Below are 27,362 nucleotides of genomic sequence, written 5' to 3'. Positions count from 1 at the left end.
CACACACCCCTGGCTGTGGAATGCCTCTTTGGCCACGTGGATGCAACTTGCACTGAACTGAGGGCAATTGTGTGGCGTTAGCGGACAGGGGAGGCTGGGCACTGGCGGCCTGTGGACCCGCTCTCTGACCAGGACCAGCTTGGACCTGTCAGTAATGGGGCCTCGCTTTCCCATCTGCTAAACAGCAACACTGGTGCCCACCTTGCCTCTCTCTTGTGGCTGCCAGGAGGGTTAAATGAGGTCCTGGGTGAAAACATGCCTTAGAAATGAGTTTGCTCTGGGAGGACAGATGCAGGCTGTTTTCCTCACTGGTGTCCGAGCCAGGTGTGGGCCCGCCCTAAAATGCCAGGGCTACTGCGCAGACAGGCGCCCTTTGTGGGACTGTGTGCCCTGGCTCTCTGCACCTCAGCATCGCCTGAAGGCCTGTTGAACACAGATTGCTGAGCTCTGGCCCCCCAATCCCTAGGTCTGAGGTGAGGCCCAAACATGTACATTTTTCACTTGCTCCCAGGGCCCCCCAAGAATCGTGGGCCCAGCTTGCATTGCTCTGAGTTCCAAGTGGGGCCAGGCGGATTCTTCCGGGAGCTGGGTGCAAAGTGGGCCCTTGCTTGCTTGCTGTCCCCACAGCCACTCAAATCCATGTGTGTCCTGCTGACGTTCCCCCTGACATTTCTTTTCCTGCCTTTTCTCATTCCTTAGTAAGGCCTAAGATAGGCAATTTCCTTTTTTTTTTTTTTAATTTTATAACAGCCATACCTGCATCATATGAAAGTTCCTGGGTTTGGGTTCCAATCAGAGCTGCAGCTGCCAGCCTACACCACAGCCACGGCAACACCAGATCTGAGCTGAGTCTGCGACCTATGCCGTAGCTTGCATCAACGGCGGATCCTTAACCCACTGAGTGAGGCCAGGGATCAAACCCGCATCCTCACAGAAACTACATCAGGTCCTTAACCCAGTGAGCCACAATGGGAACTCCAATTTCAACGTTAATGTCCAATGTTAATGTCACTTCTGATTGGTGAACCCAATTCTCATTGTCTCTGTGGACTCAAAGCAAATCACCCCCTAGCTGCCTCTGTCTCCCCTCTGTACAGGCTGCATGATAAACCTGGCCTAGGAGGGCTGTGCGGATTTCAGATCGGAGGACATTGCCTGCTTCCTTTGAGACTGGATGCATAGTATTTGCTGTCTGTCTAACTCGTTTACTTTCACAGCCCCTGTATAAAATGGCCAAGAGTTATGTGTGGCCACAGTTATATCAGAACAGTGGCAACTGTTGGCTGGTTTGCCCGGGGACGGTGGAGGCAGCAGTGGGGCAGCAGTTGGGGAGGGGGGTGACTCGCATCTGTTGACTCCCAAATCCAGGTTCAGCATCGAACCTTAAGAGTGATGAGTAAAGACCCATCAGAGCATCTAGTTGGTCATGCACATCCCTTTGGACTTTTCCAGAATTTGAAATCATTTTTACTTTTCTTCTTTAGGTAAAAAGGGAAAACAGGGCCTTTCTGCCTGACAAGTCTAAATCTTAGCTTTGGGGGGTTTACCAGCAGGAGTTCTTTCTCACACACCCACACACTTAACCCTCACTCCCACTCGAATCTGTAAACAGTTTTTAAATGTGTATTTTCTTTCCAAATAAGCTTTCTAATAAGCTTTACCAAAATGAGCCCCTGACATGAAATTCACATTTGGCAAACCTCTGTCATTCGTGTTTTACTGTGTGTAGACTATTGTAATTTAAGTGAAGTCACTGTGGGGTTCCCCACCCCCACCCCCCAAATGGTTATGGAAGTCGAGCTGCTCCTAAGTAAAAGATAAATTATGGCTGGATGTAAAGAAGCATCATTTAAAAAGTGTCAGGATACAATTGGGTTCTTAAAAACCATGCAGAGCTGCTAAATTCACATGAAAATTGAGTGGCAAGGGATTGCCCGGGGTGACAGCGTCCTTGGCATTGATTTATCCCATCTGTTTGGCCAACCCATTACTTCGGGCCTCTGGTGCAGAGGCAGCATCTGCCGAGAAGGTCTCTACGGCCCCCAGCCCCCTGTTAGACCTCAGGAGAGCTTCAAGGGAGCAGAGAGTCTCCCCGGACCCCAGGGAGAGAGGTAATGCATGAGGAACCCCACCGCAAAGGGGACATCAACAGTGAGAGCTGCCCCCCCTCCGCCTTTTTTTGCTTTTTAGGGCTGCCCCCGTGGCATATAGAAGTTCCCAGGCTAGGGGTTGAATTGGAGCTGCAGCTGTTGGCCTGCGTCACAGCCACTGCAACACCAGATCTGAGTCGTGTCTTCGACCTACACCACTACTCGTGACAGTGCCAGACCCACCCAACCCAGTGAGCGGGGCCAGGGATCGAACCTGCATCCTCATGGATCCTCGTCAGGTTCTTAACTCACTGAGCCACAACGAGAACTCCCCTTTCTTTTCATTTAAGATAAAACCCTTGAGGATGCAGCCCTGGTGGCTCAGTGGGTTAAGAATCCAGCATTGTCACTGCCATGGCTCAAGTTCGATCCCTGGCCTGGGAATTTCCACATGCCATGGGTGAGACCAAAAACACAAGAACAATAAAATCCTGTGGTATCATTTCGAAGGTTGATTTGAGGCTTAACTGAACTGCTTCTCCCGTGGTAAACTTTTAGGTTGCCCACTTTTAGTCATTTGGCATTATAGGTTCTACTGTGATTGAAATTTCTGTGCTTGCACTTTCTACCCCTTAGATTTTTATCCTGGAGTAGAGGGAAAGGGAGAGGTTACTGCGTCAAAGGGTGTGACTTTTGCGCCATATTTCCAAATTATTTCCAATGGGGTGCCTCGCAACACTCTCTCTAGCACTGGGTATTTTCATTAAACAAAAATATCTTGCTAATTTTTTTAGGTAGGAAATAGTATTGAATTTTCAGGACATAAAGATGGTTTCATTGTCTGTGTTTTTGTTTTTGTTTTTGTTTCAATAAAAGAAGAAAGCTCTTGCTTAAGGAAGCACTGAGGGTTGTAGAGACCCAGCTTGGCAGAACCTTGCTGGGGCCAGCTCAGGCCAGGTTGTGGAAACAGTTCTGCACACCTCCCAACTTCCGGTTCTGAGATCACTGTGGGGTGGCTTGAATTCAGTCACAGTGAGAGCATTTACGCCATGGAAATTGGCAAGGGATGCAGGCCAGACCTCCTGCCCCTGCCCCAAGAATTGGTTGCTAACCTTATCAGCACTGCAGCCATTTAACACGTGGTTAGAGAAGCTTACTGAGAAAACACAGGCTAGTAAGAAAAGCCTGCAGTCTAGTTAAAGAAGCAGTCTCGTTAATAGTAACAGACACTCTGTGACCCAAGGCTGTATCTTTGCAGCCCTCCTCGTCCCTATGTGGGAGAGAAAGTGTTCCCTTCGGGCTTGAGTATTCAGGGAAGATGGAAGAAGAATCAGGGCTTAAGCCAGACCTCCGAGAGCCTGCACCCCAGGAGGAGTGATGGCTGAGGGGTGCGGTGCGTTGTCAGGAAGCCCTCATTTCAAGAAGTCATAGGTGAAAACTCTCATTAACATTCCAGCTGGGGCTGGGGACCTGTGCTGGACATTAGCCAGAGCCCCTGGAGGGTCTGTGCTGCTCCTCACCCCATCCCCTCCCCGTCCCTCTTGGGGCTGGACCATGGGGGTGGGATACTGTGCACCTCCTATTCCTGGCATCTGTTTCCTATTTTGTCAGAGGTTGGAGTTCACCCTCCGCAATCCGCTGCATGCATGGTTTCAAAGGAGAAGCTTAATTGGTCCCCAATGCTGGGCTTTTTTTCATCTCCCAAGGAGAAGCCAGTTTTGTTGCTTTGATGGATGGGGGAGGACAGGTGGAGCTGGGAGTGTATTTGGAAATTGCAGAACTTGTTCATTTGGAGACACTGTGTGTAATAAATGGTTCAAGCTGGGGCTGGGGAACAAAATGTGACTTAAGAAAAGGATGGCAAAGGAGGCCAGCTCTCTAGGGCAGAATTGGAGCCAGGCAGGCAGGGGAAATATTCAGGCTTGGGTTGGGCTGGGTATAAAAAGGCAATCCAGACAGTCACTGTCTGGATTGCTCTGTAGGTGGTGCCAGGAGTGACTATGGGGAGCATTCTTGGTGCTGAATGCTGGATACTGGGCGCTGGTGGCCCTCCCACCAGAAGCCTAGGATCAAGCTCTCAGTTCTGGCTGTTTCCAGAATCTTCTGCCCTCAAACCTTTGATGGGGGCGGACCTGAGAAGAGGGGGTGGCTGAGGAGCCTCTGAGAGTCTCCCAGCCCTTGTTGGTTCTCAGTTTCATTTCCTGTCTTCACGTCTGCACATCTGTCTTCAGAACAGGGAACACAGTCTCTGTCCATGCTGGAGATGCTCAGAGCCTTCGCCTTAGATGCCGCAGAGCCGCGGGAATGGCCAGGTGCTGGGGAGCCTCCCACAGCCCCATGGCTCTCCCCTTTCCAGCCTCCTGCTCTCTGCCCACTTCTCTTCTGTCGAGCCCACATTTGCGCCTTTCCAGGGAAAATGGGATCTGACTGGGGATGTGTCAGTGCACCAGGAAGCAGGGGCTCCCTGAGGTGGGTGTGTGGGGGTGAGACGTGAGGATGGGGAGAGTGACGCGGGGAGCGTTGGAAGGGGAGGTGTGTGGCCAGCCTGGATGCGATGCAGGCATGGGGATGGAGTGTTCATGCCTGAAGACGGCCGTGGACACAGCTCTATAGGTGGTGCCAGGAGTGACTATGGGGAGGGATGGAGGCCCTGACTTCTGGAACCTGCTAGACGCTTCTGGAAAGTGAGCATTTCAGGGACACCAAGCACTGTCCCTATCTGGAGGACACCAAGACGGTTGAACGCGCTTCTGCACGTCAAAGCCCTTCTTTCATCTTCCGTCATCCCTCAAACACAGACCTGCCTGCTGTGTGGCAGCCCTGGACCATGCGTCCATCCAGATGCTCATTTCAGACCCTTGTTCAGACTGGAAAAGTGGAGCCTGGGTTCTGAGGGCAGGTCAGTTCCTGGCTCTCCGTGGGACCTTGTGACCTCTGGGCTTTAGTTCTCGAACATCAAATAGAGAGTTGCAGGCCTGCAGGGCACCTCCTGGGTATAGCATGGGATAACATGTGCACACACGTGAGCAGTAGGGGGCCCCACTAGGCCTTCCTGGAGGAAGCACAGCTGTTCTCAAGGCCACTGTCAGTTGGACACCCCCAACACCGCTTAAAAATGCTGATGTCCAGAAGCCCACCCCAGAGGCTCCATTGGCTAGAACTGGGCTGGGTATTCAGGGCCGCACCTGAGGCATATGGAGATTCCCAGGTTAGGGGTTGAATCAGAGCTGTAGCTGCTGGCCTAAGCCATAGCCACAGCAATGCGGGATCTGAGCTGCGGCTCCGATGTACACCACAGCTCACAGCAATGCCAGATCCTTAACCTACAGAGTGAGGCCAGGGATCAAACCCGCAACCTCATGGTTCCTAGTTGGATTCATTTCTGCTGCGCCATGACAGGAACTCCGATATTGGCATTTTTAATTCCCTGGTGTTTTGAATATGCTTCTAGGCCCCTCGATCCCCTAAAGTTGAGACACGGGGTGGGAGTGGGGAGGGGTGGACCATGGCCCTCTCCCTGGGCCTGGGCCCCTTGGGGAGAGGAGGCATGTCTGCGGTGCCTGGCGCAGGGCGGTGGAAGGGGACAGCCCCCTGAGCCACAGGCTCTCCCTCAGCCATTAAAGTTTATCGTCGCCACGGACAGTGATTGAAAAAGGCTTTTTGCAGGACTGAAATGTGAGCAATGAAACTTGCTAGTTGATACCGGCACAGGGCACTTATCTCATAAAAATAGCCTCCGTGTCAAAAGGTTTCAGTAAATGTGGCTGGAAGTATTAGCAGTCGTTTCTGCCAGCCTCAGGCTCCCCCAGGGCCTGCACAAGGGGCTGTAAAAGGGGGCTCTTAGTTCCTGCAAAGGATGAGGGAGGGGAAGAAGGAGGAGAAGGGGGAGGCAGCTCAGCCCTGCCTGCCGATGATGGGGAAGGTGCTGGCTCCTGGGCACCGCACCCTGAGGTTTAATGGGTGGGTGCCACCCCTGGTGTGTCCTCCAGCAGCCAACTTCCAGGGTGGGAGGGTGCTCATCCAGGGGCAACAGCCAGCTAGGATATTTGTGTGAGCTCAACCCACTGCCCCCAATGATCCTGTGAAAGGAGGAAATTACACAGGCTGAGGCTCAGAGAGGTTATGTGACTCCCCCAAAGTCACACAGCTAGTAAGTGGCAGAGCCAAGATTTAGGAAGCCCAGACTCTCCTCTTTTCTCACTCTGTTTGGGTGATATTGGCTGGCTTCTGCTTGCCGCCCCAGGGCTGCTCCAGGGCCTGGGCTTTGGGGAGCAGCTCAGATTGAGGAAAGGTTCCCTGCCTACATCTCTAGATGCATCTCTAGGTTTTCAGTGGGAACATAGTTTTTCAAGGCGAGCTCAGGTGAGATCCATCTTGGAGCAGAACACACTGAGTGGTGTAGGTGCTTGTGAATCAGTGTCGCTGCCTCCCTGGGGTCGCCGAGGCCCTGATGGGAAGCGGGCTGCACCCACCCTCCTCTCAGGCCGAGTTTCTGTGCAGGTGGTGAGAACACCAGCTCACTGCCCCCAGCCTCTTGCTGGGCCCCAGTTACCTCCTGAGCCTACTGCTGGCTTGGATGGAGGTGTGCCAACCATGGGCAGATGCCTCTCATTCCCGTCCCTGATATCCCTCCCCAATCCCCAGCCCTGCCCAGCCTTCCACAGCACAGGCCCCTGAGAGCCAGGTCGGGCCCTTGGCTCTGGCAACACGGTGGAAGCCACAAGGCTTGACAGTAGGTCCGGGAGGAAGATAGGAGCTTGGGTGTGGTGGGGGTTCCTGCGCTTTGGTCTGGGGACGTGAGGGTCACGTTTCCAGATGGCTTTCCCTTCTCCTGGCCTGCACCCAGGTGTGGGCAGTGCGGTTCCCTGCACCTTGGGGTCAGCCCCCTCCTGCACTGGATGGCGGGCAGGCTGGGACAGAGCAGAGTACCCAGGACCCAGGCCAGCAGCTCACAGGTGCTACTTCAGGGTCAAAGAGCCCGAGGGGCCACGTGAGCCGAAGAGCTAGGACAAGAACCCTGTGCCCCCTCCGCCCCGGCTCCCCCACCCCTCTTTACACACTCACTTTGAACAAATTTCTCACACAGTCCCAGCCACCACCCAGCCTCTCCCAGATCACTGTCCCCCAGCTCCAGTCTCACGTCTACAACCAGTTCTTGGATGTGGCTCCTCAGTCTTCTCAGTCTCTGCACCCACCTACTCCCCCTGCAGTTCCTTCTGTGTCCTGTGACTTTAAGAAAAAGGGGAAAGAGATCTCAGATTTTGGTTGGTTGTTTGTTTCTCCTTAGCAGGATGACTTGATCTTTTCAATTCTGGAAGAACTAAAAGATAAATAAACTGTGGTTTCTTCTGGCTCTCAAGACAGCCTTTCTGTTCTGTCTCCTCCTATAGTCTCGGACCCCACCACCCTCCTGAGCCCCAGGATGCTGGACTGGGCCAGTTTCCCTCTTTACTCACTTCCACCCCGACTCAGCCCCAATCCTGCTGGCCCTGCAGCCTGCACTGGTCATGACCTGCTCCTCTCTCTCCCTGCTGCCCTCACTCCACGGTTAGGTCTGCTTCTTAATTCGTGTCCTGGCCTCCGGCATCACCCACACATCCCACCCTGGCAAGCCCTTAGATGTCAAATGCAGATCTGATCCCACCACTCCCTTTCGTAAAACCTCCTGGTGTCTCTCCATCGCCAGCTGTCACTAATGGCCATCTCTAATGTCTGTGTCCTTTTATGTATGTATGTATGTATGTATTTATTTTTGTCCCTTTTTTTGCCATTTCTTGGGCCACTCCTGCAGCATATGGAGGTTCCCAGGCTAGGGGTGGAAGCGGAGCTGTAGCTGCGGGCCTACGCCAGAGCCACAGCAACTCGGGAACCGAGCCCCATCTGCGACCTACACCACACAGCTCATGGTAACGCCGGATCCTTAACCCACTAGGCAAGGCCAGGGATCGAACCCACAACCCCATGGTTCCTAGTCAGAGTTGTTAACCACCGAGCCACGATGGGAACTCCTGTCTGTGTCCTTTTAAAAAAAAATTTTATTTTATGGAAGTATAGTTGATTTACAATGTTGTGTTGGTTTCTGCTGTAAAACAAAGTGATTCAATGATGCTTATCTATTCCTTTACACATTCTTTTCCATTATGGTTTATCACAAGATATTGAATATAGTTCCGTGTGCTGTGTATAGTAGGACCTTGTTGGTTATCCATCCTATATATACTGGTTTGCATCTATTAATTTCAAACTCCCAATCCATCCAGCCGCACCCCCACAACCTTGGCAACCACTATTCTGTTCTCTGTGTCGATGAGTCTGCTTCTGTTTTATAGATAAGTTCATCTGTGTCACATCTGTATTCCAGATATAACTGGTATCATATGGTATTTGTCTTTCTCTTTCTGACTTACTTCACTTAGTATGAGAATTTTTAGTTGCATGTATGTTGCTGCAAACGGCATTATTTCATTCTTTTTTGCGGTTGAGTAAAATTCCATTGCATATATGTACCACATTCTCTGTATTCATTCATCTGTTGATGGGCATTTAGACTGTTTCCATGTCCTGGCTGTTGTGAATAGTGATGCTGTGAACATAGGGGTGCATGTATATTTTTGAATTAGAGTATTCTCCTGATAGATGCCCAGGAATGGGATTGTGGGATCGTATGGCAACTCTATTCTTAATTTTTTGAGGAACCTTCTTCCTAGCTATGTCCGTTTCTAATGTCCAGTGTCCTTAGCATCATGTCAAAGGTGGCAGGCCCCAGCCCCTCCCCTCACCACGGCCCTGCCGTTGATGCTATAACAACACAGAGTGCTCCTGCCATTTGTCCTGCCTGTGTCTCCCTGGCCCTCTCCTTGTGCACCTGTGGCCTGTGGCCTGTGTGTCTCCCACTAGCTGGGAGACCCTGGAGACCAGGGTCGGTGTATTTTCCTTCCTGTGTCTCCAGAGCAGACTTGGCCCTGGACCCCGAAGACATGTTGGGTGGTGGAGAAGTCAGAGTGAGAGTTGGACTCCCCATGGGCTCTGAGTGGAAGTGGCCTTCCTGGGACAGACCCTGGGGGTGCATTTTCTGCAGCCAGGGACTTGTGCTTCTCCATTTTTCCAACCAGCCATGCTGTCATAAGAAAGCAGTCATCATGGATGGGTGGAGTGGGAAGATGGCTAAGCCGCAGGCTCTAGAATCACAGGCATGGGTTCCAACCTTGTCTTGCCAGTGCCTCACAGATCTTAGACAACCTCCCTACTCTTCAAGGCTTAGTTTCCTCATCTGCAGAATGGGAGCAGTGATAGTGCTCCCCCCCTCCCCCACACAGAGGGCTCAATGTGAAGAGCAAATGAACATGAATGTCAAGTGCACAGAATATGCCTGGCATCACGCGGAGAACAATTTATGTAATTGTATGTCATTGAGTTGATACTCGAGTTTTTACTGCTGGTCTGCTGGGCCTGGCAGAGCAATATTATTATTATGGTGAACAATATGGATGAAGAGGCTGCTGCCCACATAGGCATTTGTCAGTCCTCTTTCATGTCATTGGGGTGGAAGGTGGCTAGAAGGCTGGCGTGGACAGCACAGTGCAGCCTCATGTCCGTGGGGGACCCCATGTGAGCAGGGACTGTCCATAGTAGGTCAGTGGTGATGCAGGAGGCCCTTCCAGCCTCGGTCTTGTGGTCTGTCTACTCAGCCACTGCTCAGCTTCAGGCTGCGAGAGGCTGAGCAGGGGTGACTGGGACCTGCCAGAGCACAGAGCATGGCCATGGTCTCAGGGTGACTCACGCCTGTGCACTTGGGCAGGCCTACCAATAGGCCACACGTTGGCATCTGCCCTGAGCTGTGGTTTGGGGGAAACCAGTGTTATGGGAACAGCTCCTGGCTCGGGCTGGCGTTGCTGCAGCCTGGAGGTAAATTCGAGTGGGGGGTTTGGTTTGGGAATCTAATTTTGCCCAGAAAGGAAAAGGCATCAACTGCCTGGCAGAGCACCGCGTTGCATGGCTGGAGGGGCAGACTGTCTGCAGAAGCACGATGCAGGGGGACAGGGACTCAGGTTAGTTCCAAAGCCCCCCTCCTCCTCTGACCAGTGGGGAGAATTGGGGTGCACTCTCTTCCAGGCTTGTGCTCAAGATCTGATCCCCAGCAGAGTGGCTGAGAGGGTGTCCTGGCTCCAGTCCCCTGTGTCACCATGAACCACAGGATTGTGACATGATACCTGTCATGGCTTCTTGGAGATAAGCACATTCTCCGCCTTTTGGCCAACTTGGTGATGAGGGCCCACAGAGAGATCACCTAAGGATGCCTCCAGATGCAGGAAGCCCATCTGGTGTTCCCAACCTAGTTGGGCCCCCTGGCCTCTGCCTAGATGTGGCCTATTGTCCCTCCACCCCCTTAAGCTCTGCTTATTGCGGCAGCTGCCTGTCCGGTGGTCACCCTCTCTGGCTAGCCCTACCCTGTCAGTTTTGTCCCCACTGAGTTTCTGTGAACTCTTCTAAAGTGCCCTCTGAAAGGGAGAATGAAATATGCAAGGGACCCAAAGAAGGGATTTCAGGGCCCCAAACCTGGGAGCCGTTGTTCAGTGGGGCAAACGCACATCCATTCACGGTGGGACTCTTGCTGGATTGTCCCCACCACACATTTACACCCACTCTGCACACAGGGATCCCTGTGGGCAGCCGCACTCGCTGGAGCAGCCCGGGACTGTAGCCACAGCAACAGCTTCTCCGTGGCGGACATGCTGGGCTTGTGCGAGAGTCCCCGCCTGGCCACTTATGGGACCGACCATCCCTCTGGGGACCCTTGGGCTGCTGAGGACACCTGCAGTCTCCCCAGGCTGTGATTTCTTCCTTCCTCCCATCCTGCCTGGACCTCGATCCCACGGGGCATCTGGTCCACCCCTACCAGGGGGGCTTCCTTTGGCAGGTTAGTAGGGGCATCTTGTCCCAAACAAGGGCTCCATGTTTTAATTCATGCCAGTGGGGAAAGGATGGTGGCAGGAGTCGCAGACATCCATCACCCCACTTCCCAGTACCAGTCAATCGTCAGTGGGGCCTTAAAGATAATACACTTTTTGTTTAAGGCAATTACTTAATCTTGACAAACTCCTGTGATAAGCTGGGCTATTAGTGAGGCCCATCATTAATCAGCACCAAACCAGGTAGGTGCTTTTTCTGAACTGCAGTCGCTCTTGGGGACCTGGGCTGGGCCCTTTGCCACCCTCAGCACCCTCATTACCCACGCAGCATGCTAATAGCAGGCGCCCGGCACGTGCTGCGGGGGCACCGTGCCATGGTGGGGAGGGGCCTGCTTTTCACGCCAGGCAGAATGATCCATGGGGGTGATTAACAGGCGTCAGGAACACAGCTGGGGAGAACAGATAACCCCCTTGTGAGGGTCCCTCCCAGACTGGCCTCCCGGACTTTGCTGGATCCCTGGGTAGCACTTAGAAGCTGCTGCGAGAAATACTCCTTCCATTGGTGGGGATGGAGGGTAGGCTTCAATTCACTTTTGGAAAGGCCACTGGTGAAGTGAAAGGACCAAGTTCAGCCCTGTGTCTCCTTGTTGCTCAGCCCTGGGACTCTGCCTTCCCAGGTCACCTGCACCGTTCTCTCCTCCATCACACTGAAGCCCCCCACCCATCCCAGGCTGCCTGGAGCAAAAGCAGCTGGGCACCCAGGTCCGGCCCTCCTCCTTGGCCTCACATTTTAGCTCCATGGTCCTAGAAGAGCTTGCACAGCCCTGTTCCGCCTATGAGAATGTGGCTGCAGGGAGTTTCTGTTGTGGCTCAGCGGTAACGAATCCGACTAGTACCATGAGGACACCAGTTTGATCCCTGGCCTTGTTCAGAGGATTAGGATCCAGTGTTGGCATGAGGTGTGGTGTGGGTCGCAGATGCGGTTTGGATACCCTGTTGCTATGGCTTCAATTCAACCCCTGGCCTGGGAACTTCCATATGCCACAGGTGTGGCCCTTAAAAAAAATAGAACGTGGCTGAATTTCCCAAGATGGTCGGGAGGCCTGGCTGTGACACTGCGTAGCTGCGTGACTGCCTCCGGCCAGGCTCCTGACCTCTCTGTGCCCTCATCTGTACAATGGAGATGATGGTGATGAAACTAATACCTCTCGCATCAAGGGCTACATGGATTAAATCAGTTAACAAAGGTCATGGGCCCAGGAAACCTCCGGGATGCAGGAAGCCTTGTGCATTTGCTCTTAGAACAACTTTTGTGTGTGCAGTCTTGGGGGGTGGGGGATCCGGCCAATGAACTAAGGACTCTTTGCCCTGCTTGTTCTATGACTGCTTCTGACACAACCATGTCCACCTCAACTGTTCTGCCTGGTACTACTGTCCTAGCCACTCTGTCTCCTGTTCCTCGCCTAATACTATGTCTGCCTCAGATCGGTACAGCAGGACTTTCTCTCCTAGGTGCTAAATTAATTTATGCAGAATCTCGGTGGCTTGGCCACCCTTGAGGCCCCTTTTCCGGGAGTGAGAAAATCCCTTCACTCATTCACCACCTCCTTTATTCTCCCCCTCCCCCCACCCCAGGCCCTGGACACTGACTTGGAAGAAATGATCCAGAGGGCTTGTCTTCAGCCTGATTTGGGGGGTAGGGGTGCAGGAGAAAGGTCCAGAACAGTGGAAGGCGCACATGATCTGCACTTGTTGAAGGCCATCTGAGTCACTGTGAAGAGCAGGAGGTGGACTTGGCAGGGAGGAGCTTTCTCCCAGCGCTGGTAGGGGACTGGGACCTTTATGGGGTCTGCAAGGTGTCTGATCCTCCGAGGCAGATGTGGGACAGGATCGGGAGAGTGCTGGGGCCAGGAGAGGCTCTGGACTCCATCCCGCTAGTGACAGCAAGACCTCGGGGCCACCTGCCAAGCAGTGGGATCCCTACTCTGGGTCCCTGGTGCTGGGGTGAAGCTGGACCCACAAAGCAGGACCGTGGCCCACAGAGCCTTGAATGGGATGAAAAGGCCAGGTTGCCCTTGGGCTTGTGGGAGGAAGGGCAGCTTCGGTTTCTCCAGCCCCCAACACGCGGTGTGTGGGAGTTTGCCCCTCGATGTTAAACCCTGTTTGTTTTGAAGGAAGTACACTCTGTCTGCTTTTAATTCACACACTTAGCTCATCAAAACGTTGTTTTGCAAGAGGTTTTTTTGATGTCCAGGAAGCCTTTGGAGTTTTGTTTTCCCCTCTCTTTAGCCCCTTTTATACAGTTTCATTCTAGGAAGCAAGATTCTGGGCCCCGCTCAGGGCCAGCCAGTTGGGTCACGAGGCTGTGTTTTCTGTGTCTGTTTCTCTGCCAGCAAAATAGGGGTTATGTGCTTTTCCTGGGGGTTCCGTGACGGGTCTCCAGCCCTGTGGGGTGGACAGCCAGTGTCCCTGGATAAGGGAACCATTATTGCCACCAGCAGCAGTGGTGAGGCCTCGGGCTGGCATGTAGGGGAGGGGCTGCGGGAATGGCAAATGCCCGGGACCGTGCTCCAGACAGCTGGGTCCAGAATTACATAGAGCCAGTCCTCCCCAGGGAACTGGGCTTGTGGAGGTGTTGCAGGGGTTAGCCAGTGTTTCTGCACAGTCCTGCCCGCACAACTTTGCTTTCTGGGAACCCTCTTATTAATTAGAAGGTCTCAGGAGTTCAGACTCACCCACTGCCTTGTTTGGCAATGCCTGCCCAAGCCGATGGGGCGGGGTGTGGGCAGCAGCCCAGGATGGAATTCAGGGGGACGCTACAGACTTGCTCCACTCGGTCCCGATGGGTCAAGGGTATAGAAAGAACAACCCTGGAGCCCTTGTGACTTCAGCAGATGCAAGAGAGGGAGAATGGAGAGAAGAAAGAATCACTGCTTCTTAATTGGCTTTTTTTTTTTTTTTTTATGGCCGCACTTGAGGCATATGGAAGTTCCTGTGACCTATACCACAGCTTTGACCTATACCACAGCTACAGAAACACTGCCTCCTTAACCCACTGCACCACAGCGGGAGCTCCCTAATTGGCTAATTTAAGTGACTAAATAGAAGTTTGCAAGGAGCTCAGATTCAGAAGCGAGGAAGGCCTGAGGTTTGGGGAGACCACTCATCCCCATAATGTATACATCAATGAAATTTTTATTCACCTAGATTAGAATTCAAAGCCAAAGTTGAATAATGATAACTGTTCAACCTGAGTTTTTTCGCCAGGCAGCCGTGAGCCATGTTTTGCTTCTGGGCATATCACGTGGCAATGGTTCGAGTTGAGATGAACTGTCAGTGAAACTACACAACCAACTTGGAAGACTTAGTGCACATAAAAGAAAAAAAAATGTTAATAATTTGTTGAAAAGATGATATTTTTGATATACTAGGTCAAGGAAATTGTATATTACCTCTTTCTTTTTAGTTTTTTTTTAAATGGTGCTACTAGAAAATTTAAAATAACACATGGTGGAGTTCCCTGGTGGCCTAGCGGTTAAGGATCTGGCATTGTCACTGCTATGGCTCAGGTCACTGCTGTGGTTTAGGTTCGATCCCTGACCCAGGGACTTTTCTGCATGCCATGGGCATGGCCCCCAAAATAAATAACATAACATAACCTGTGTGGCCCACATCATATGTCTGTGAAGCTGGGGCTGTCCTTGATGGAAGGATACCAGAGGAGACCCGTTTAAGGTAGAGGAGATTTGAGTCACACATAGTCATGGGGACCATACTGATGAGGGGCTCTGAGGAGGGGTCCTTAGGAGTCCCGGCTTCAATGAGGCAATGAAAGGCATTTGTAACCAGCTGTCTGTGGCAGGAAAGTAAGTGCCACCCTCAAACACACCCTGCAGTCAGGGGGTGTCTTGGCCAGCCTGGGGAGGTGTCAGCAGTGCCTGGTGGGGATGGTACTAGTGCTATGGCCTCCTTGAGAACCACAGCAGAGTGACCCCAGGCTCTCCTGGTGTTCTCAGGAGGGTGGGAGGCAGGGCCAAAGCACTGGACCAGGGGAACCCTTCACTGGAACTCTACAGGAAAGGGTAGGAGCTCCCACTATGGCACAGTGGGTTAAGAATCCAACTGCAGCGGCTGGGGTTGTTGTGGAAGTGCAAGTTCAATCCTTGGCTCGGTGCAGTGGGTTAAAGGATCCTATGATGCTGTAGCCGTGGTATAGGTCAAAGCTGTGGTTTGGATTCAATCCCCGGCCCAGGAACTTTCATATGCTGAGGGTGTGGCTACTTAAAAAAAAAAAAAAAAAAGGAATTCCCGCTGTGGCTCAGCAGGTTAAGAATCCAGCTAGTATCCAGGAGGATGTAGGTTTGATCCCTGGCCTCACTCAGTGGGTTAAGAATCTGGCATTTCTGTGGCCGTGGTGTAGGCCAGCAGCTGCAGCTCCAATTTGACCCCTAGCCTGGGACCCTCCATATGGCAGAGGTGCAGCCTTGAAAAGGAAAGGAGAGGAAAGGTGGGTAGATGCTGGTAAAGGAAGCAGAGTGGCAGGTGACACCTTGGGGAACCAGGAGGAACAGGCAGAGGAGTGGCCCAGGCATCCTCCTGAAAGGACTAAATGCCCCACGACAAATGACAGGATAGCATTAAGCTGCCAGCTGATGGGGCTGTGGTACTAGCTGGCAGGTGAGTCTCTCAAGGGTTGACAAGACTCTGGGGCACATCCAAGCAGGCTAACCTGTGCAGCGTGGGATCCCCAGCCTCTGCAGCAGGTGGAAGGAGCACCAGGACAAGGTCACTCTTCTCTAGGCCCCCAGGCTGGGTTTGAACTTTCCCCAAGGCCTCTTAAAAGGCTGCTGGGACTTCAAATCTATTGCAGTTTTTGGGTTCCTGCATGCTATTTCTTTGGGATAGCATCCGTGACCAAGATTGTTTTCAAATTTAATCAGGCTTAACCTTCTCCAAGGTTTCTTTTGGTCCTAAGAGTTCCCCCCAATCTCCCACCCCTCACCTGAAGGGGCAGGAGGTCATGGAGACAGCCCTACTGTGTGCCCTACTGTGTGCCTGGCCTGCACGGGCTCTGACACATTAGCTGGCCTTTGCTTCCCAGTTTCTCTCCCATGTGAGTCCTATCACAACTCGCATTTTACAGATGAGAAGACTGAGACGCAGGGAGTTAAGTGCATCAGCGGTGGGGGCCAGGCTGGGTCAGGGCGTCGGCTGCAGCCTCAGTGCTGTCCACCACCACCTGGATACCCCTGGCCCAGGTTCCATCTGCCTCCTATGGCCTTTTTCCCTCATCTGACTGCTGCTTACTAAGTGGCGTCTCAGTCATCACAGGCCCTGTAACAAGAACACCAGGGATGAGGGGGTGGGGATTAAACAACAAACATTCAATCCTTACAGCTCAGAAAACTGGAAAGTCAGAGATCCAGGTGCCAGTAGATTCGGTGTCTGGTGACATCCCTCGGTCTGATTTATAAACCACTCGCTGCCCACTGTTCACTTGTTTGGTGGAAGGGCCAAGGGAGCTCTCTGGTTCCCTTTTATAAGGGCACTAATCTCACTCGTGGGGACTCCACCCCATGACCTAGTCACCAAAGCCCCCACCTCCAAACACCATCATATCAGGCATTAGGGTTTCAAGATAAGAATTTTGGGGCGACATAAACTTTCCATCTGTAGCTGAGAAGGACGGGTCCCAAGATGCTGTGGATCCCGCCTCCCCCTGGGGCATCTAATCAACTACAGGGCTAGTCCAGCCATGGGATGCTCACTGTTGTCTGCCTGCCTCCCCATCCCGCCCTCCACATCAGCCTCAGGGCACTGCCCCCCCTTCCCCGCCCCGCCGTTGGGGGGCTGGTGCTGACCCCAGCCCAGTGTCCTCTCCCTTCCCGGCAGCTATTTTGTCCTACTTTGTCAAGCAACACCGTCTTGGAAAGGCCAGCCGTGGCTGTGGGGTGGGCCCAGCCACTGTCTGGTTCCTGCCAAGTCCTGGGAGGAGGCAAGCCTGACTGAGAGCGGCCTGGGCCTCAGCCCACCCAACATCAGCCAGCTTGTGGTGTTGGAATTTCCTGTCTGATTTTCATTCCCACCCATCTATCCCTGCCCAGCACCAAGTGAGACAAAAACGCTTTTTAATTGCTTGCTCTAGAGTGCCATTCAGGATACTATTATTCTTATTAAGTGCTTCCTGCGGGGCAGTGCTTGGGCATCCAGGAGAGGCCTCTGGAAGCAGCCCATCCCTGGGATTATTATTGCAGATAACAGCATCATTTGCATCAGGCTTGCCTGCGGGAACGAGGCTTCCCTGGATTCGGTGCTTTTCTTCCGCCAGTTCTGGGGCTGCTTCGGCCCATGACTTGGTTTCCACCAGGAGAGGCCTGGGCCCTTTGAGTCCGCACGTCGGAAGGGTTGGCTTTTGAGACCAGGTTTCAGACAGGGCCGAGGCCACCCCAGTGAAGGGAAGTGTGCACAGATGCCACCTGCATGATTTCTCCAGCCCTGCCTGCCCCTTCCTTCCCGTACTTGGAAAAGCACAGACACAGGGTCGCGTTTCTTATGATCCTCCAGCCATTTGGAGCCAGGGTTCAGAAGCCCTGGTAAATGAGATGGCGCCATGGACACCAGGATTCAGATGTCACACCAGGGTCATCTCTCTCAACACCTGGCTGAATTTCTCCAGCTGCAGACATTCTCCACTTAGTACGATGCATAGTAGGCACAAAAAGAGACACAAATAGGAAAGCATCTCTTAATTACTTACTGGTCCCAGTGGGAACTCTGGGGCTACAGGCAGGTGCTGGAAGTAAAAAGGCTAATACAAGCCAGCCATTTGTCCAGTGGGGTTCCTGGCAAGCTTTGTCAGTGTCACCTGGGCACTTTTTTTTTTTTTAAATGGCCACACTGTGCCATGCAGAAGTTCCTGGGACTAGGGGTTGAATCGGAGCTGCAGCTGCAGGCCTATGCTACAACCATAGCAATGCCAGAGCCAAGCAACATCTGCAACCTACACTGCAGCTTGCAGCAAGTCTGGATCCTTAACCCACTGAGTGAGGCCAGGGAGTGAACCATCATTCTCATGGGCACTATGTCAGGTTCTTAACCTGCTGAGCCACAATGGAAACTTCAACCTGGGCACTTTTTATCAATGCAGATTCTCAGGCCCACTGAGGCCACCCCTCTGGAGGTGGGGCCCAGCAGTGGTGTTTTAACAAAGCCAGCGGGTGACTCGGGCCTGAGAATCCCTGAGGTTAGCTCCTGGAAGGTGCTCCATCATGTCTCTTGTGGTGGATATCTGTATCCCATCATTGAAGCCCTGAGAGGCCCCAGAAAGAGAGGAGTTTCCTGGTGGCTCTGTGAGTTAAGGATCCAGTGCTGTCACTGCTGTATCATGGGTTCAGTTCCTGGCCCAGGAACTTCCACATGCTGTAAGCATGGCCAAGAGGAAAAAAAAGAAAAAATACAGGGGGGATCTGGTGGGTTTTTTGCTAGTACACATTGGGTACAGTTCCATGTGAGGGCGCTAGTGAGTCTCCTGGACTCATCCACATTGCCTTCCAGCCTGAGGAACCCATCGTCCTCCCACTTCTGTCCAGCTCTCCCAGTCCTGGCCCTTTGAGGACTCAGCTCCAAAACCACCTCTTCCAGGGAGCCTTCCTGGCTGCCCTGGGTCCTAAGGAAATCTCCCTTCCCTGACTCTGAGGCCATCTGGCAGCCTGTGCCCATGGACCCCGCTCTCAGTCTTTGCAGACGGCCTCCATGGAGGTGCCCGGTGCACTGCCTGTGGGCACAGGTGGTGCTCCTTGCTGTCTGGGGCCTCCAGAGCACTTGAGCAGCCCCGACAGAGCGGAAAACTTAGATGGGCTGAGGGCTGTGGGTGTGACTTCCATCCTCCAGGCTGTGATGGGTCAGGGATTAAGAGTTCTAGGCTGGGTGGTGGGCAGCTCCGCTGTGGATTCCTGAGGAAGCTGATGAGCTGGACCCGGTGGGGGCTGCAGCCTGTGCAGGTCAAGGCCAGGCTATAGGAGCAACATGTCTGAACTGCATCCTGTCTCCAGGTCAAACCTGCGTGCTGAGGGAGGGAGCATCCAGTCTCTTCTGGACTGGAGCTGGTGTCGTCATTTCTGGTCCTTCTGGGGAGGCTTGAGCTCCACCTTCCCTGAGGCGTGGTTCTGGGATCTCCATGGGGATGGGAGAGAGCATAGGGTTCGAGAGGAGCCCAGCTTCAGTGGCTGAAACAGAGACTTTAGCCACTCAGACCACGAGCTCAAATCCAGCAACAGCTCAAGGGCTGGCAGATCTTCCCCATTAAACAGGGTACAAAACAAAAGTGCTGGTCAGGAGTTCCCTAGTGGTCAAGTGGTTAGGATTTGGCGCTTTCACTTGCTGCGGCCCAAGTTCAATATACGGTCTGGGAACGGAGATCCCACATCAAGCCACTGTGGCCAAAAATAAAATAAAGGTGCTGATTACCATCCCTTCCACAAACGATTAATCCTTTTTCTTTTGCAAAGCACCTTCATGCTCACAGTCCCTGAAGAGTTAAGCAGTTGAATTGACTGAATCAGGCACTGGGCTTGGAGTAGAGGGTAGCTTTCTTGTCTCTATTGGGAAAGTCCTCCCCAGAGGCACACAGTCCAGGCCATTGATCCCCCGCCCCTTGTTTCCTGGAGGGGAGAGCTGGGTTTGAAGCCAGGAAATTGGATCATATGAGGCCCTGTCCTCTGAACCCACCCTCCAGCTCATGGGGACATCACCTGCTTGGGACCTCTCTGCCTTGGGCTTTGGCCACTGACTTTCCAAGAGCTGAGTTGTTGCTGCAGCCCAGGGAGATGTAGCTGAAGACAGAGGAGGAAGTCGTGCCCTTTTTTTTGGCTGCACCCATGGCATGCAGAAGTTCCTGGGCCAGGGATTAAGTCTGTGCCCCAGCAGTGACAACACTGTGTCCTTAACTCCATGAGCCGCCAGAGAACTCCTAAAAGCTACCTTTTGTTTGTTGATAATGATTTTTATTTTTTTCCATTATAGTTGGTTTACAGTGTTCTTTCAATTTTCTACTGTACGTCAAGGTGACCCAGTTACACATACATGTATACATTCTTTTTTCTCATATTATCATGCTCCATCATATGTGACTAGACGTAGTTCCCAGTGCTACACAGCAGAATCTCATTGCTAAAAGCTACCTTTTAAACAAAATTCAAAACAGTGTTCACTGGAACCATCAAGCCACCTGCAACTGCCTCCCCTTTGTATCTGGTCTGGGGCAATACGGCACATACTGGGGAATAATCATGCGGATTGTTGGAGTCTGGAGTGGCCAGCCTGAGCCTCCTGCCCGTGAACTGAGGCGGGGGTGGGTGGGTGGGGGAGTGGCAGTGGCTTCAGCAAAGATAACTGTATCGTGTCCAGCAAGACAGACATTTAGAAGAATCTTCCTGCAGTGCCCCTGAAGCCCATGGTCCATCATCCCTGCCCTTACCCACTCTGAGGCGGTGGCCCCCATAGCGCACACGTCCCCTGATGATGGCGCATCTGAGATCTAGTCTGATGCATCTTGGTGTCCTGTACCCCAAAAGTAGCCTCTTCCTTCTCTCCTGGATTCACAGAGATGGGGAAGGGGGCTCCCGCATACTGAGCCCCTGCTCTGTGCTGACCCTGTAAAATGCTCACAACCTTTGGGTTTGTCATCCTGTTTTACAGATGAAGACACTGTGGCTCAGAGCCCTTGTCACTTGCTAGCAAATGACAGAACTGGGCTTCACACCCAGTCTGTCTGGATGTCTGGCTCACCTACTTTCTACTCTTATCCCAAGCTCCTTAGACCATGGGGACAGGTCAGCCCCTTAGAATTGTCATTTGACTGATGGACAACTCAGGAGCAAGGCGGATTTCAGTCTGGCTGTCAAGCTCACTAAGCTTGACCTCAAGCCTGCTCTTCTGCTGTTTCATTTTGCTTTTTTCCTCCACACTAGCCTCTTCCTTCTCCAAAGACACAGGTGTCTCTTGCTTCCCTGTCCTTCCATCAAGGGGAAGTGACCTGGCAAGTCATTTGCATGTTAGTGTGAATTTGTTTCTGTGACTTTCAAAGGTCCATTTCCTTTGAATTTGTTTCTGTGACTTTCAAAGGTCCATTTCCTTTAAAAAGAGAAAAAAATATAGTGAAATAATTGCACTGTGTATGTCTTTTTTTGTTTTGTTTTGTTTTGTTTTTTGCTTTTTTAGGGCCGCACCTGCAGCACATGGAGGTTCCCAGACTAGGGGTCGAATTGGAGATGTAGCCGCCAGCTTATTCCACAGCCGCCTCGTCTTCGACCTACACCACAGCTCACAGCAATGCCAGATCTTCAACCCACTGAGCGAGGCCAGGGATTGAACCCGCAACCTCGTGGTTCCTAGTCGGATTCTTTTCTGCTGTGCCACGATGGGAACTTCTGTACTGGCTGTTTCTTAAGATGCAAAGAATTGTAAGGGAAAAGAACATGATCAGTTAGTCATGAATGGGGAATCCCAAGCAGAGTCCCTCATAGTTCCAGAGACATTGGGGGTCAGGAAGCCCTTTCTTGGTCCTAGAGCCATCCATCAGGCCACCCAGAGCCCTTTCGCATGTCCCTCATGCAGCCGCAGCCCCAGCCTCCTGCACAGCAACTCAAGTACATGGTCAGCTGCCCAAGAAGGACGGGGATCCCTGCCCTGTCCTGGCCTCTGGCCTCCTGCCCAGGCTCCATGGACTGCACTGAGACAAGTGTCCCTCATTGTCACTTAGCCCTGTATCCGGCCAGGCCTCCTTCCAGAAACTCCCTCCCTCGGTCAGCGCCAGGGCTGGACAGCTCTTCTTGCCAAAACCCACCCCTTTCTCAGTCCCAGGCTTGGAGTCCACGTGCTCTTGTCCTGTCCCCTCCCCCAGCCTTTATGGGAATGACCACAGTAACTGGAGCCCAGGCTGACCTCTAGGAACTGGACAGCTCAGAGGGCTGGGATGTCCCCAACTCATCCAGTCTTTCCTGGGGCCTGACTGCCTCTCCCAGGCTGGTCCCTTGGCTATGCCTCTAAGCCCTGTCCTCAGGGCAGCACCTCCCTGTTGTAGCAACACATGACTTCATCCCAGGAGAATTCCCCCAGCCTCCTGGCTGCCTGGGCACGTTTCGATGACCCAGATTCTTTGTCTGAAGCCTCTGCTGACCCTCTGCCCCATCCTCTCCAGCCAGAGTCCTTATTTACGGCGCATTAACTAGAGCCTGGCTTCCAGGCTTCCTTGCCCCCTTTTCAGCGCCCTGCTCACTCTCACGGCGAGATCCTTAAACCAAGGACACTGACGACACTAAATGTCCCCTCCCCCCGGGACCACCAGCCAAGGAGCATTTGACGTTTCAACCTTAATGTGGAAAAATTCTGGAGTTTAAAAAAAAAAAAAAGCCATCACGCCACCATCTTCAGCTCCTCAAACTGTCGGTCTTTCTGTGTAGGCTCAAAAACAAATGTGCATTTTTGTCAGAGGGAGAAGGGCGAGCCAGAGAAGTCTCATCTTAGAGTTTCTTCCTCAGAAACTTAAAAAAGAGAGAGATTTCTTTGAAATGGCATATGGTGTGTATGTGTGTGTTCCCCTATGGCGGAAGGACATGATTTCGTTTGGATTTTTTTTTTTTTTACCTGGAAAAAAAAAAAAAAAAGCCCAGAATGAAAACAATGTGTGGACGGACCTCATTCAGTGTGTCACTGGAAGGCCACCTTGTTCTTTACGTTCCTCTTTCTAAGTCCCTGGGCTGCCAATGGCCTCTGGACACAGTGATGGCTCGGAGGCATCCAGAGTGGAACTTGCCCCCCACCTTGGCCAGGCTGAGGGGCTCTGGGTAGAGGGTTCCCCCTGAGTGTTTCCATCCGGGGTCCATGCTGGCCCAGAAGAAATGAACCAGCATCAGCCATCATCCCTCAGTTTATCTGGGCTGCAAAGCTGGCCCCAGAAATGGTTGGGAGAGGATGTCCTTCTCCAGGTGGGCTCAGGTGACAGGGCTTAGGGCTGGGGGCTGAGACTCTTCACGAGGGCTGCCAGGTCAGTGAGTTTTAAAGGGAGGACCATAAAAATGAAACAGTGCCTGCATCCAGAGCCCCATCTGGGACCTGTCCAGGATCCCTCCTGGAGCCTCAGTGAGTCACCATCTGGGACAAGCGTGGCTCTTCCCTGGGGGTGGGGGGGCGCGGTGATCACACAGCAGCATTGTTCTGGTAGGAAGGAACGTGGAGCTATCTCATCCCCATTGTATAGAAGGATAATGCGAGACCTAGACATGATGTCCCCAAAGTCCCAGGGCCAGTCAGTGATTCCTGGCTGATGCACACCCTGCCCCCATGCCTGACCCTACTCCTGTGTCCTTTTGAAAAGTTTCATCAGAGCATGCGATTCCCTGCTCAGGATCCCTGGGGGCTTCCCAAATCTCCCAGAAAAAAATCCCAGACAAGGAGTTCCGTTGTGGCACAACAGGTTAAGGATCTGGCATTGTCATTGCTGTATCTCCGGTTCCATCCCTGGCCCAGGAATTTCACATGCTGCTGGCACAGCCAAAAAAAAAAAAAAACAGAAGGACCTCTTCTGTCTCTCATAGCTCCACCCCTCTGTTCCAGCCCAAGTGGCCTTTGTGCTGAAATTACAGAGCTCTTCCCCTGCCTGGCTTGATTTCCTCCTTAGCCTCTTCGCCCCGATATGATGGCATCAAGGCATTTTTGGTTTGCCCACTACCTGTCTCCTCTCCGGGGTTCTCTGTGACGGCAGCAATGTGGGCTGCTTTGTGAACACACACATCCAGGACCTGGAACAGCGCTGCTGCAGAGCAAGCATCAGGAGGATGCATGAAAGAATGAAGGGCTGTTCCTACAGTGACTGCCGTCCAGACATAGCCCCCTGGGGTGTGAATGGACTGGGTCGTTTTTCTGAGGGAGGGGTCTGGACAGCAGATCCCCAGGTTGGGCTCCTAGCCCTTTCCGCTGCTAGCTGATCGAAGGCACAGCCCTCTATCCTGGGCCAGCACTGGCCACTGCTGGGGTGGAAGTGAACGCTCAGAGGCCCGGATTGCTGAGGGCCTGCTTGGTGCTGGGTCTGAGTCAGGGGAGACTGACACCAGCCGTCATTGCCTGAGCCTTGATCTCCTAGAGGTAGAAGCATGCCACTGTGAGCCTCGATGTTCTTTCCTGAGAAATGGGGATAAGAACAGGGTTGATGGTGGTGAAACTAAGGGAGACGCTATAAGCAAAGCCTTGAGAGACAGCCGACCTCCTCAAGGACAACCATCTGAGGCACATGCCCTCTGGACCTGGGCAGGGACTGCCACACTCCAGCTGCTAGCCATTGTAACATGTCCCTGCCCATGCCCGGCTCTGCTCTGTGGGGCCTTGGGTTGCCCTCCTGGCTCTGGCATCTTTCAGCCCCCTGACTTTGGGCTGAAGTCACCCTTGGCCTCATCTGTGAAATGGGTACAGTAATACCTCTGCCAGCTGCCTCCAGGGGCTCTTAGATAGGCAGGGAAATGTTCATGTTTCTTTTGTTAATCATACTGTAATGGGGTCCATCTGGCCACATTAAAACAGAGCCGCAAAGACCCTTCCCTGCACATCTGGGGAGATGCTCACTGATTCCCTGCTGACTCCCCTGAGGATTCAGGGAAGCCCAGTTTGTCTCCAAGGCTGTAAGCAGGCCAGTGCTGGCCCTCTGCCCTCCCCAGGGTCTGCAATGAGCAGGGCGCATCTTGTCCCAAGCCCCACAGCTAGTGGATGGTATAGTCACAGTTTGATGATGGACTAGGGAGGCTCCAGATAGCAGTGGTAAGTCGGTCAAAGTGCTTCTTATGTGCACAGATGCTGGGCCAGGCACCCTTCTGCAGGAACATGTTATCTTCATGGCACCCCTAAGGGTGGTCACTGCTACTTGGTTTTGGATGGACACAGGGAAATGCAGAGGGGACTCAAAGCCGGGCAGCTGGTAAGCAGCTGCCGTGCTCCAGGTCCCTGACTCCCAGAGGCTGCCTGGTCCACCTGTCCTTGTTTCCAGAGTCACAGCTGCACATCCAGCCTCGCCTGCTCAGAGCACACTGGACAGTGGGGAGAAGAGAGCAGTGGTTTCCATAGTCATCAGCTCTGGAAGGGAGCGCCCGAGCACCGGGATGGGGCCACGTGCCTGTCATGTCTCCTGGGAGCCCAAGGTGTGTGGAGTCTGCGTTTGGCAGATTGAGGGAATCAGGGTGAGCAGATTTGCTTTATCTATCCCCAGTTGCCACGGAGGGCATCAGGACTGTGGAATTCGGAAGATAAACTGAATATGTAAAGGGAGTTCCCTGGAGGCTCAGAGAGTTAAGGATCTGGCATTATCACTGCAGCTCCCATGGTGCCAGTTTGATCCTTAGCCCAGGACCTTCCACAGGTCAAAGGCTCAGCCAAAAAACCCTCCAAATTAAATATGTAAAAATGAATGTTAAATGTTTGGAGAAAATTTTTCCTCTTGTTAAGATCTCATAAGCGTTCAACCCAAGTGTCCGTTGGCAGGTGACTGGATAACCACAATGTGGTACATCCATGTAATGAGTATTATTCAGCCTTAAAACAGGAAATTCTGGGAGTTCCCAATGGGGCTCAGGGATAACGAACCCAACCAGTATCCATGAGGACGCAGGTTCGATCCCTGGCCCCTTCAGTGGGTTAAGGATCCGGCGATGCTGTAAGCTGAGGTATAGGTCACAAACACGGCTCTCGTTCTACCCCTAGCCTGGGAACTTCCAGCTGGTGCAGCCCTAAAAAAGAAAAAAAAAAAAAAGGTCAATTTTATGTTCTATATGTTTTGCCACAATAAAAAAAGAATTCTTAGCGCTTATGATACGGTACCAGGATCTGCCTGCACAGAAGCAGTTAGAAGCATTATCTGTGTGCATTTATTACTGTAGGGCTGGCCATTCGGCTGACCTGTGCGTGGGGAAAATAAACCCATGTGATTTCTTTAAACTCTTGAGCCATGCAGACTCCACTCTCACCCGTGCTGGCCTGTGGCCTTAAGTCTGAGTGTGCAGCGACTGAGAAACCTCTGCTCCTTAGCCCTTTTCCCAGTCTAACTACTTTTTTAAAGAGCCTTGTTTTCCTAAGGCCTATAATTATGTTTGCCTCTAAGGTTCCCAGGATTTTTTTTTTTTTTTAAATAAGCAAAGAGCATCCTACAATTATCACAATGATGTGTGAAGGGCAGGCCAAATGTGGACGGGGGTCGGGCACACCGTGGAAACCAGGACTCACGTGTTGGCCTTGGCACCTGGGAGGTGCACGCCAGTGCCCTTGGGGTCAGTAATTAACATTAAGAACTGGAGAATTAACAGACCCACAGAGGTGTCCACTGCGGGCTGCCAGCAGGACAGGACAGGCAGCTTGGTGGGACTTGGCCTTCCTGAGGCCAGCCGCAGCCGGGAGCCGGCCCTGCCTCCGCAGATGGTTCCAGGTCAATTTTTCCCGCCCGTGTGACTGCAGTGTCTTGGAGGCCCTCACCCGGGGCTGCCTGAGATGGGCCAAGGCCCGTGGGCTCTGTCAGCCCTGATTTGCGGCTGAACCTGTCATCTGCCCGAGTTCAAAGAGTGCTTGGCTGCTTGTCTTTGTCAAGAGCGCGGTTGGGGATCTTTTATGTGGAAGATGTAGGGGTCTCAGGCTGACTTTGATTATTTATTCATCCCTCTTCGCAGGCGTGTGATAACCGGGCACCCCTGAGCCCCCTGTCCTGACTGCTCTTGCTCTGAAATTCATGGAGCTTTCAAGCCCTTTGAAAATTGCTTTTCGAGGGAGGGGCAAAGTTTTTGAAATCCTGTTTCTCTCTTCCCCTTTGCAGTTCCACAGCATCTTCTGCCACCGTTCCACGCCCCCTTGCCGCTTGACATGCGACACCAGGAGGGGAGGTACCATTACGAGCCCCATTCTGTCCACGGTGTACCCGGGTAAGTGCCACCTGCCACCTCTGCCTCCACCTTCCTGTTTGCAGTTCCCGATCGATTGCCATCATTCCCCCTTTGTCACCCAGGAGTGAAGAGGGGCTGTGGGCTGTGAACCCCACCTCCCCTCTGGTCACCTGAGAAGGCGGCCGGCTGCTCACCTCCCACCTCCATCACTGCTCTCAAGGCTGTGGGTGGTCCCCGTGTATCCACCTGCCTCCTTCCCCACCCAGGCAGTGAGGATGCCCTGCAGGTCAAAGTCCCATAGGAGTACCATGACCTTGAATATAGGTGGTCCCCGCATAATAATTCCTAGTGCCTCCTTTCACTTCCTCAAGTATTCCCAACTCGGACACTGAATTCTAGGGTCACCTGCTGGTAAGGACAGGCTCAAAGTTACACTTCCGAGCCTCACCTACTCC

The 27,362-nt window shown here is 52.7% G+C and overlaps 1 protein-coding gene across 1 annotated transcript in view; it reads left to right on the top strand.

The window, feature by feature from the left end:
* The window catches only part of GLI2 (GLI family zinc finger 2), a 264,303-nt gene that overhangs the window by 173,111 nt on the left and 63,830 nt on the right, over positions 1 to 27,362 (top strand). The window contains exon 3 of the mRNA XM_047772176.1: positions 26,841 to 26,946. Coding sequence (XP_047628132.1) covers positions 26,841 to 26,946 — 106 coding nt within the window. The remainder of the gene's footprint in view (positions 1 to 26,840; positions 26,947 to 27,362) is intronic.

The sequence above is a fragment of the Phacochoerus africanus genome, chromosome 3 (assembly GCF_016906955.1).
Source record: "Phacochoerus africanus isolate WHEZ1 chromosome 3, ROS_Pafr_v1, whole genome shotgun sequence".
NCBI lineage: Eukaryota > Metazoa > Chordata > Mammalia > Artiodactyla > Suidae > Phacochoerus > Phacochoerus africanus.
This window is presented reverse-complemented; position numbering and strand designations above follow the sequence as displayed.